General features: G+C 49.7%; 1 protein-coding gene across 1 annotated transcript; it reads right to left on the bottom strand.

Annotated features, from left to right (window-relative positions):
- Nucleotides 1-6,416: 6,416 nt before the first annotated feature.
- Nucleotides 6,417-11,807, bottom strand: LOC127775879 (ABC transporter C family member 8-like). Its single transcript, XM_052302188.1, is given in 11 exon segments — nucleotides 6,417-6,945; nucleotides 7,110-7,349; nucleotides 7,438-7,501; nucleotides 7,722-8,027; nucleotides 8,121-8,335; nucleotides 8,506-8,801; nucleotides 8,920-9,083; nucleotides 9,168-9,767; nucleotides 9,853-9,939; nucleotides 10,022-10,288; nucleotides 10,857-11,807. Coding segments are annotated over 11 exon segments (3,285 nt in total). The 5' UTR covers nucleotides 11,793-11,807; the 3' UTR covers nucleotides 6,417-6,835.
- Nucleotides 11,808-12,060: the final 253 nt, after the last annotated feature.

Genomic DNA, 12,060 nt, shown 5'->3' with positions numbered 1-12,060 from the left:
GATCCGCAGCTGTGCCGCCTCGTCGTCATCATTGTCGCACCCGCCGCCGCGAGCAACACGCCGCCGCCGCCAGAGCTCGCCGCTTCGGATCTCCGTTGGCGCCGCCTCGTCGTCGCGCCCACCGCCGCTGCCCAAGCTCGCCGCTCCCGGATTTGCGTCGGCGCCGCCTCGTCGTCGTCACGCCCATCGCCTCTCGTTTGCTCACGGAGCCGCACCACAGCGCCTCCGCCAGCAGCCGCCTCCCGCGCCGTCGGCGGCAGCGGTGCTCGATCGGTGGGGAGGGGAGGAGAGGAAAGAGGCAAAGAGAGAGAGAGGAGAGAGAGGGGTGGGAGGAGAGAAAAGAGGCAGATAGATGGGAGGGAGGAGATCGAGGGGATGAGGAGAGTAAAGGGGAGAAACGGCCCGTTTGGTTGGGGGGGGGGTTTAAGAAGGGATTGGGAGTTTAGAGGGATGAGGCTATTAAATGTTTTGTTTGGTTGGAAGACATGGAAATTTTGGTGGGATGGGGATGTGAAATTGAGGAAGGAACTCCCTCCTTTTCACCGCTTGTTTGGTAACGAGGGAAGGAGATTGAGAGTTTACACGAGGGAATTGATGATGAGATTAAGATGGGAATTTGATTTTTAATCTTAATATCTTGTTTTGTAAAGGTGATGGAATTTGATAAGGAGTTTAATTGAAGATTAGGTCATTAATAAAAATGGATGGCTGAGATTTGCTTAGACAAAGTAAAGGAGGAATTCTCTCCCAATTACCTGCCCCTACCCAGATATTGAAAAGGAGGGAGTTCCTTCCTCAATTCCCCATCCCCATCCCACCAAAATTCCCATGTCTCCCAACCAAACAAAACACTTAATAGCCTCATCCCTCTAAACTCCCAATTCCTTCTAAAAACTCCCTCCAACCAAACGGACCGTCATTACCTGGGTAGGAGGTGGTAATTGGGAGAAAATTCCTCCTTTACTTTTCCTAAACAAATAACTACCATCTGTTTTCATTAATGACTTAATCTCCAACTAAACTCACTATCAATTCTCACCACCTCTACCAAACAAGATATTGAAATTAAAAATTAAATTCCCATCTTAATCTCACCATTAATTTCCTCATGTAAACTCTCTGTCCCTTTCCTTTGAGTTACCAAACAAGCCAAGAAAATAAAAAGGAAAAAGGAAGAGAGAGAGTGTGTGTGTAAAATTTGAAATGAGTGAGAGGGAAAAGAGGAAGAGTATTTTTCTGTGCGGTCCACTTAAAAAGGCGGCACGCGAAAATCGAATTTTTCGTACGGTCCTCTTAAGTCGACCGCACGGGATAATGAGGAATATCATGTGCGGCGACAGCCTGGCGCTGGTCCCCTTATTTTCCCGTACGATTTCAGTTACTGTCCACCAGAAAACAAAAGGGCCCGTCACCCAGGAAAATCTTTTACTGCGTGCGTGAGGGCATCAGGTCATTGGATCTTAGCGTAGCTAGCTATCATCATCATATCAGCTATGCTCATCTGTCGCCCACAGCTCTATCTGGATGCCTCCATGCATACATGTGTGTGACCGAGCAGCGGAAGAGGGGAGGTCCAATGGGGGAGGGACAAGGGGTGCGGCGCTGATCTGGTTGCCGCTGGGAACAGATAGATATCGATCATCGCCCGCCGCCGCCGCCGCCGCCGTCTTCCAGGCGATCGGTCGATCTAGGTGTGCGTGCCGCATGCGCACGCGCCGTCCCTTTGTCGACCGGTAGATCGGCGGTGGTCCGTCTTGATCAATTTCTTCTTCTCCTTTCCCGGCGCGCCGTGTTGCATGCTGCAGGGGTTTTGGCTCTATTCGACTCCTCGTCGTCGTCACTTTGTCACAACCCTTGCAACTTGCATTGTCACATTGTCTCGTCTCTCATGTCATCGTATACAAACAGCGGCATGCAGCGCCAGCCATGGGTGCCTAGCTAGATAGCACGGCTAGCTGGCATGCATCAAGATCATTCCTCCCAACTAAACTGACGAAACGGGAGACCAACTTGTCATCGACTTACAAAATTATCCTCTAACCGCGAAAACCGGATACAACGCTCATCTCCTAACTTATAAAATCAGTTCAAACTAGGTCTCTCGGCGGTTTTAACCCCGGTTTTATCCAACGTGGTGGCTGAACCAGCATGGGACCCACGTGGACCCCACATCGGCAGGCCAGCCTCTCTCTTCCTCTCCTTTCCTCCTCTCTCTCTCTCTCTCTTTTCTCTAGACTAGGCAGGCCGGCCAGCGGTGGGGAGGAGGTCGCCGGGGCGAGGAGGTCCGACGGCCGGCCGACGATGCGGCGGCGGAGACACAGGAGAAGGGGAGGGCGACAGCAGGGTGAGGTGGCGTTGGCGGGCGAGCGCGATGGCGGAGAGGCGGTGGCTGCAACACGGGAGGGGAGGCCGACGCCGACCCAGAAGCGGAAGCCGAAGGCGACGGCGTGGGTGAGCATGGAGGCAGAGGGGCTCTTCGTCGTTGGGGGCATAAAGGCGTGGAGGGGCGGGGCGGCTGCCGGCGGGAGAAGAGAGGCGCGCGGGTGGCGGGGGAGCAGCTGGCCACCCCACCTCCATCTCCGGCACGAGCCGCTTGAAGTCCAGCTCCGCGCGGTGCTCGTCGTTGTCGTCAGCGAAGCGACGCATGTTGACGGCGTCGACTAAGCCGTCGTCGTACTTGGCCGCGATGGAGCAGTCGATGTCGACGTTGTCGTGGGAGGGGTGTGTGAGCTTCTCCCCCACCCCCCGCCGTTAGCCGAAGGAGAGCATGGCGGAGGCGGTGAAGAAGAGCACGACCGGTCGCCGCTAGCCGCCACTCGCACCCAGCTCCTTCCCTGCCGTCGTTGCCCAGTTCTCCCCCTTCGGCCACCGCCCGTGCGCAGCTCCTTCCGTGCCATCGCTCTAGCTCTTCCCCCTTTGGCCGCTGCCCGCGCCCAGCTCCTCGCCTGCTGTCGCCGCCGCTCATCTCTTTCCCCCACCGGCAGCCGCCCGCGCCTAGCTCCTCCCGCCATCGGCCCAGCTCTTCCCCCATCGGCCACCGCCTGTGCCTAGCTCCTCACCCGCTGTCGTCGCCGCCCATCTCTTCCCCGCCGGCAGCCGCCCGCGCCTAGCTCCTTGGTCGCTGTCGCCGCCTAGCTCCTCCCCCGTCGCCCGCACCTGCTGAACCGGCTCGCGCCTAGCTCCTCTCCACCGCTACTGCCCGTGGAGAGGAGAGAGAAGAAGAGAAGCGGAGAGAGTAGTGGTCGATGCAAGAAAGACCTCGCGCAGGCTCGCCGCATCCATGTGCAGGGCGGGGAGAGAAGCAGAGGTGGAGATGGACGTGGCGGCGGTGCTCAATCGACCAAGCCTTTCTCTCCCATCGGCCGCCGGCGTGCCCGCCACGTCGGCCCTCCTCCCTTGCCGGCCTTGATCCTTGAGAGGAGAAAGTGAGAGGAGAGAGAGAGAGAGGAGGATGTAGGGGGAGGAGGGGAAAGAGAGAGGGGGTGCTGACGTGGCATCCTAACATGTGGGGCCCACGTGGGTCCCACGCTGACTTAGCCGCCACGTCAGATAAAACTGGGGTCAAAACCACCGAAGGACGTAAAGTGAAAGGTTTTGTAAGATGAGGGATATCATATATCGGGTTTTGCGGTTGGATGACGATTTTGTAATTCGATGACAAATTGAGGGACCTTGGTGTACTTTTTCCGTGTGTAAATGGGCTGAGATTTAAGGCCCATATATGGGCCGGATCGTGGCTTCCACGAAGCCCATACTTGTAAATGGGCTGACATTTAAGGCCCATTATAACAAGGCCTTTGAGTCAAGTTCGGCCCAGATCAGTGCACAAGCCGTCGACTTCCGCCGCCGGCGGCTTCGTCGACGGCGGCGACATCGATCGCCGTCGCCGGCGGACAGATGATCCCCCCTCACGACACCGGTACGTCACCCTGCTACACCATCTCAAATCTTTCTCCTGCTTTGATTCATCTCATCCGTGTGGGTTTTTCTAGTAGATCTCGAATGACGGCATTGCCCGTTAGTTTTTTTTTTTTTTTACTTTGCTCGGATGAAATTTGCTCGTTTTGTTTCCTGTTCTTGCGATTGTAAGTCATTAGTTGATGGGATAGTGAAATCCCTGACGCGCATTGGTCGTGTAGGGAGCTGGATCTGTTCCATGCGTTGCTGATTGGATAGAGGGGATTAGAGTTTACGATTTAGGGCTTTCCTCTGCAAAAACTCCTTGCCGCAGTACAGGAAGCAGATCTCCTCCAACCGCTCCACAGGCGGACTGCTTGTTTCAATATGGCCTTATATGCAGATGATGCTGTAGTGTTCCTTAGACCAGATAAACAGGAACTCCAAAAGGTCCAAATGATAATTCAAAATTTCGGCCTCGCGACAGGCATGGTGACCAATTTATCCAAAAGCGAAGTCTATGCCATTAGATGTAACACCCTCGACTTACAGGATATTCTCTCCCCCTTCCCGGCACAGATGAAACACTTCCCTTGTACCTATCTAGGACTTCCACTCCACATCAGGAAACTCAGAAAATCAGATGTTCAACCTCTCATCGATAGGTTCTCAGCTAGGCTCCCAACATGGAAAGGAAAGTTACTAAACAAGACTGGCCGGACGGTTCTGATAAAGTCTACCCTCTCCGCCCTCCCGACCTATCACCTCACTGTTTTCCCCCTTAGAAAATGGGCTGAAAAATAGATCGACAAAATTTGTAGGGGCTTCCTCTGGACAGAGTCAGAACAGGCACAGGGGGGACACTGCCTAGTTAACTGGAAGAGGGTCTATAGACCATAAAAACATGGGAGGCCTTGGTATAACAAACCTCGAACTTTTTGGTCGCTCTTTAAGACTCCGCTGGCTTTGGCAGGAATGGACCGCCGTCAACAAGCCTTGGCAGGGATCGAGTCTTCCTTGTGATGAAACAGACAAGCAGCTGTTCAGAGCTTCGACCACGATAACCCTTGGAAATGGCAACAAATCAAAATTCTGGCATGACAGATGGTTGAACGGATCACCCCTGAAAGAACTTTACCCTTCCCTCTATCAGTTGGCCACGAGAAAGAACAGATCAGTGGCACAGGAGATACAAGGGAACCACTGGTTGAAACAGATGAGACGAATGAATACCACAACACAGGTTAGGGAATTCATCCTTCTATGACACCAAATCCAACAGGTGGAGTTGCAGGAAGGCATAGACGATGCGATAGCTTGGAGATGGACTCCAAATGGATCATATTCAGCAAACTCCGCCTACAGGATCCAGTTTGTTGGAGGCATACAAGACAATAGGTCTGATTTCTTCTGGAAGGCGAAGGTAGAAAACAAATGCAAATTCTTTGGTTGGCTCATGATCCACAGAAAGATCCTCACAGCCGACAAACTCCAGCTTCGTGGATGGGACAACAGCCACATTTGTCCTTTGTGTGGAGTAGAACCGGAAACAGCAATGCACCTCCTCATGGAATACGCCTTTGCTAAACAGGTATGGAGACACATCTGGCAAAAGGCAGGGCTCCACATGCATGTGGCTTCCACCTTCGATGGAGATATGCTACGATGGTGGTCAACCTGCAGAAGAGAGATGGCCAAAGAACAAAGAAGAAATTTTGATGGCCTCTTCATCTACACAGCTTGGGGCATTTGGCTACAGCGCAACGCAAGAATCTTCAATGGCACTTATAGTACAGTGATGCAAGTGGTTGATTCAATTATCGCTATGTGCAAAGCCTACGTTGGAGCGCATGTTCTAGATGAGTAGTGCCCGTACTCTCCTTCTAGTTGCTTCTCATTTTCTTAAAATTTTAGCCCCTTATCTCCCCGGGTTGCCTTGATAGAAGAATGCTTGGGATCCTTTGTAATCTGGGTTTGTAAAAAACCTTTGTTGCTTTTTCTCTACTCTCCTTAATGAAATTGGCAGAGCTCCTGCCGTTTACTCCTAAAAAAAAAAAATCTACATTGAATTGAGGAGCTTGTCCGATCATTGTACCAGTGTCCCTAAACTTTATTTTAGCCTAGCATTTCCCTGCAAGTCTGTTATTGTGGTTCCTAATTAAACTTTTTTAGCTGTTCTACTTTAGCCTGCAAACTAGCCTAATTATTTGATAGTCTTACCTAAGTGATACAGAGTTTAGGGACCTCTCAAGCTATAACTAAGTAAAACAGCAGAATATGTGCTTAACGACATCTAAGTTAAGATTACATCAAACACAACATGATTATTTTGCACAATGTAATTACCATGAGCAATTTTACGGTCCTTGAGGAGGTACCATGAGGTACCACTTTTTCTATTGTAAATTTGGTACCTCTTGGTACCTAGGTACTATGAGGTACCAAATTTTACACTATATTTTTGGTACCTCATGGTACCTCCTTAAGGACTGTAGAATTGCTCAATTACCATAGTACCATATTTGGTCCTAATTGAATTCTCCGTCTCCCCCGCATCTGCTGAAATAACTAACGTGCAAAGAATTTGCATATTGTTGTACTGTGCAAGGCATCAAGCACCGATCTTGGGATCAAAATTCTGTCTCACTGACAAGAAAATGTTTTTGTTGATGTCTTTCCAATTCCACAAACCACTAAAGGAGTGTGATAAGGCCCTTCTACCAGTCTTCTACTTCCTCTGTTTCACAATGTAAGGCTTTCTAGCATTGCCCATATTCATATAGATGTTAATGAATCTAGACATATGTATGTGTTTAGATTCATTAATATCTATATGTATATGGGCAATGCTAGAAGGTCTTACATTGTAAAACGGAGGGAGTATTTCATGATTGAATTACTCATCTTCTTTATCGTGCTCTGACAATGAACGGTAGAATCATGTTGCATTCCGCTTGGAATTAGCCCAATATTCAGCCACAAGTTTAGCAAAGGCTGTTTGTTTATCTTCCAACAACTTGGCGGGCGTGTCATATTCTATAAGCTTCCCTGCACAAACAGAAGGGCCATCAGCTTGAATCATCCAAATATGTGCAGTTTATATATGTGCAGTTTGGATGACAGGGCCATCAGAGGAAGGTTCGGATGAGCGATGACTGGACCAGAACCTTCCTCAGATATTCAGATTGATATGCGTGTGTGTAGTAACTTACCATATGAAAGTACCATGACTTTGTCACTGTCTGTTACAGTTGGAACCCTGTGAGCGATAGTTACCACAGTGCAACTTGAGAATTGCTGCCTGATGACCCTCTGAAGGATTGCATCAGTTGCGGAGTCGATGGATGCCGTTGCTTCATCTAACACAAGAATCTTGTTCCTACGGAGGAGAACTCTGCCAAGACAGAAGAGCTGCCGCTGCCCAACACTTCAGTTACTGCCATCATCACTCACTACAATTGGCCAAATGAACAAATTGTTTGAGATTTCTAAAAATATTTTGCATGGTAACTTTTTTCCTCTGAAATTGATGTCACTTACCTACTGTATCAAGAAGAGCAGGTGTGCTGCGAATGGCTGTCTGTAGTTGACACTTCTCCAAGGCCTGAAACGTTCAGTGTTAGTTTAATCAATTCATGAAACCATTTTGGTCTAAACAAAGGTACCAGTCTGGTTAAGTTCAGGATCATGATTGAGCTCAAGTTCTTCTATTGCTTATGTTTTGAGAAGATTTTTGTAAAGTGATTCTATTAGAAATCGCACTATTGTGTAAGACTTTTATCACGTCTTATATCTGAGTTTTGCACAAATGTAATTTTTCTTACCTCCCATATCTCTTCATCGGAATGCAGACCAAGAGGGTCCAAGTTGTTGCGCACAGTTCCTCTGAAAAGTGTAGGTTCTTGGGGGATAATGCTCAGTTTTGTTCTTAGATCCTTGAGACCAATAGAGCAGATATCCAAGTTGTCAATGAGTATCCTCCCACCCGCAGGATCAACGAGGCGGAACAATGAGCTGATGAGTGTCGATTTCCCACTTCCCGTTCTCCCTACAACCCCAATTTTGTTTCCAGCAGGAAATGTGCAAGTGATTCCTTTGAGGACAAGAGGCATGTTTGGGCGGTATCTGACCTGCTCATAAGTATAAGTGTGTAAGTTACTGCAAACATTTTTTAAAAATGTTCTGTGGCCTTCTCTATTGAAAGCAACTTACTGTAGTTTTACCTTGAGATCTTGCAGGTCAATTTGTCCCTCCTGTGGCCATGAACTTGGAGCCCTATTCTCTGGTATAATGGCTGGAGGCTCTGGTGGAAGGTGCATATACTGCTTTATTCTCTCAACTGAAATAATATAGTTTTCCATGTAGGAGTAGAACTTTGTCAGGAAAACCTGAACTGCTGTCAGCGACAAAGCAAAGGAGAGGCTGAGACCCGCAAAGCCTGGAAAAGTTAACATTGGAAGTGTTATACATCCTTGTTGGATGTAGAGGCCGGGTTTTAATTAATCCATTATCTAAAAAAAAAAACTGGAAGCGTTCATTGTTCAGCATACTGAAAATACCATTGTAAGATGAACATGTTAAGGTGTAATGGCTTATGTACATACATACCTGGTGAGACTGCTCCTGGAGGAGCCAAAACAAGGAGCAGTGCTGCTGTTAGTAGTGTCAGGCTCTGCAGTGCTTCTACTCTTATGAGAACCCACTCTTGCGCCGCAACTGTGTGGAAGAACAATGTCGCGTCGGTATCGATAAGAAGTAGGTTATTGCGGATGAACCTGTCTGTTTCCCCAAAAGACCTGATGGTCACCACACCAAGAATTGATTCCGCCGCATAGTTCATGACTGGTGCCTTTGTTGTTCCATTGATTCTTGCTAGATCTCTTGCTGAGGCCACGTAGTGCCTCGTCAAAGGTTTTAAACCAAACGTGAGATCTTGAGTTCAGAAGGTAACATTTGATCTATTTATTCATCTACTGGTTTAATTAACGATGGTAGTTGTTTGCAGCAATTAGGGGACTGACCTGAACATATGCCACAGTAATTGTAACTGGGATTGCTACAATTAGAACTTGCCAAGTTACAGCCCCTGTGACCAGTATTGTTGTGATGAGCTCACTAGCGCCAACGACGACATAAGCCACGGAGTAAGGTATGTCAAAGTCCAGGATGCTTAAATCTGAAGATGCCTGCAGAGAATAAAAGGGCTACAGTCAGGTACTAGCAACCACTTGACCTATAATAATTGTTCATGGAGAATCTAAAGTCCATACCCTTGTCAAGATTCTTCCAACCGGTGTTGAATCAAAGAAAGACATGGGGGCCTTGAACACAGAATCCATTAGGCCGGTAAAGAATGCTTTGGAGGCCTTGACCCCCAACTTAGCTGCATAAAGGGTTCTGATGTAGGCAAAGCAGCAGCTCAAGATGGACAGCCCTGAATATGCCCCTACCAGGAGAGCACTACTGACGTTCATCTGGACAGCCACTGCCAGCCAGAATGTGGCCATCATCTGGAAGGATGTGAAGAGCACCTGAGTAACACCCATCACACAGAGATGTGTGATTCCCTTGGACACATTGATGTAGTCCTTATATGGCTTCCATCCAAGGTCTCCAACCTCCTTTTCTTCCTCTTCTGTGAGCTGGGTTGCAGAAGGTTGGCCTTTTGCAGAGACTGAATCAATATCACTTGCCTGTCCTGATGTATTTTCATCAGTCACATTTTGCTCCTGGACTTGGCTTTGCTGGCTGGAATCATCCAATGCTGTGATTGAGGACTTGTGAGCTGAGACAAGCTTCTCAAATGCTGTCCCGGATTCCATTAGCTCTGCGTAAACACCTTGTTGTTTGACATAGCCATCTTCCATTACCTGTTGAAACAATGGCAGATCATTCATCTGAAGGATCTTTGATACCCTTTGATATGGCTAAATGATAGTCTGAAGATCAACTTACCAGAATCCGATCAGTCTCGGTAAGAAATTCAACCTGGTGAGTCACAAGAACTACAGTCTTCTCTGAAAGTGCTGTCATTACACAATCCTGCAAGAACATTGCCACTGATTATAACTTTTTTTTCACCAGGGAGTGCATCCATGGATGCAGGTCAAGGAGCACCTCTTACATAGAACAGAACCGCAGCGGTGTGCGCATCGACCGCGCTGAAAGGATCATCTAGGAGGTACACATCTGCATCACTGTACACGGCTCTGGCCAGCTGAATACTCTGCTTCTGACCACCGCTCATGTTGATTCCTCTCTGGCCGATCTCTGTCAGGTCTCCATGGTCGAAGTTCTCGAAGGGCTTCCCGAAGAGGATGTTGTCGCGAACAGTGCCACTCTGTATCCATGAGTTCTGGGAAACATACGCCACTGTGCCATACAACTCCACCTGAAAATTGATTGTAGTTTTGTCATGTTCATATTTTAGAAAACATAGATTTGTCATTGTCATTTTTTTTTTGTATATGAACATGACAAGACAATCTTGTGTTTTCTCCTTTCATGGTAAAATGAAAAGAAAGGAGATAAATATAGAGTCGAAGATTATCTTGAGTCTTTTTTCAGGGGGAAGTAGAAAGTTTTTAGTGATAATGCCCTATTGTTTTTGCATGAAATCTAAATAATTATGAGAAATTATGAACAGATTTTAAATACTAGATTATAATGTCATCAGTCAAACTAAATTCAAACTTGGATTACAAAAGGAAAATATTTTCTTTTTGAAGTCAAAATTGGATGTAAAGTTTTACTTAATTTTGAAGAAGAAAAAAAAATCTATATATGAAGATCGGATTTGATTTTGTATGTTTGTGAAAGGAAAGAGGACACATCATTTTTTTTTCTGAATTTGCTATGAACTACTTGGATTACAAAACTAAAGAACATGATGATTCAATCTGTATGCGAAAAGCTGTTCTTTTTTCTTCAAAATTCATCTCATTTTTTCTATCACTTACCATTCCTGATGTTCTAGGTATCTCCCCAAGCAATGCACAGAGGAGTGAAGATTTCCCTGAGCCAACCGGGCCACAAACTGCCACCTTCTCCCCTCTGCGAATGCTGAGGTGAGCATTCTTCAGTGTCAGCTCAGCTTCACTCCCACTCCAGCTGAAGCTTCCATCCTGGACATGGATGATTCCCGCATCCGAATTCTTCGTCGCCGTCGTCGTCGCCGCTCTCGTCACGTCGTCCTGTTTGATCTCCTCCTCGGCGAGGAACCTCCCGATGCGTTCCAGAGACACCTTGTACTGGATCATCATCGTCATGGCCTCCGGCAGCATCCTCACCGGCTCCGACATGGCCCTGAGCGCGGCGAGCGCGGTGAACACCGTGCCGGCGTCGAGCGGCGCGCTGCCGGCGGCGGCCGTGGCGGCGAACATGACGGCGGACACCACGGTGGGCGCCGCCCAGTAGAACACGGCGCCGTAGGCCTTCTTCAGCTGCGCCTCCCTCAGCCACGCGAACTCGCCGCCGCGGCGCGACTCGACGGCTCGCCGGAACGCGCCCTCCCATGACTGGAGCTTGATGGCCCTCATGCCGGCGAGGGCCTCCGACGTCGACCGGAGCCGGCCGTCCTGCGCCGCCATGAACCTGGACTGGTAGCCCTGGAGGGCCCTGGCGAACGGCACGTTGAGGAAGCCGAAGGCGACGAGGGGCACGAGGCCCGGGAGCGCGCCGAGGCGGAGCGCCCAGAGGAGGGTGGCGACGGCGAGGGCGAGCTGCAGCGGCGAGCTCCACGACGTGTGGAGCCAGCTGACGGCGTCGCCGAGGCGGTACGCGTCGACGGCGACGTAGCCGACGACCTCGCCGGCGGAGTGGCGCCGCCGCGCGCGCGCCGACAGCCGGAGCTGCTTCCGGAACACGGCCGCCATCAGCGACGACCGGACGCGCATCCCCGTCCGCCGCGAGCCGAAGAACCAGTGCCGCTGCGACAGCGACTCGGCGAGCTTGATCGCCAGCAGCGAGCCGACCAGCGCCACCGCCGCCGATGCGCCGGCGGCGGCGAGGTCCCGGCGCTCCTCCTCCTCCGCCTTGTGGCTGCTGTACCGGACGAACGCGAAGAGCAGCAGCGGCGACACGGCGATGGCCAGCGTCTTGACGAGCGCGTAGAAGCCGGTGAGCACGATCTCCCCGAGGAAGCACCTGAGCAGCACGCCGACG

This window comes from Oryza glaberrima, chromosome 6 (genome assembly GCF_000147395.1).
Source record: "Oryza glaberrima chromosome 6, OglaRS2, whole genome shotgun sequence".
In the NCBI taxonomy this organism is placed as follows: domain Eukaryota; kingdom Viridiplantae; phylum Streptophyta; class Magnoliopsida; order Poales; family Poaceae; genus Oryza; species Oryza glaberrima.
This window is presented reverse-complemented; position numbering and strand designations above follow the sequence as displayed.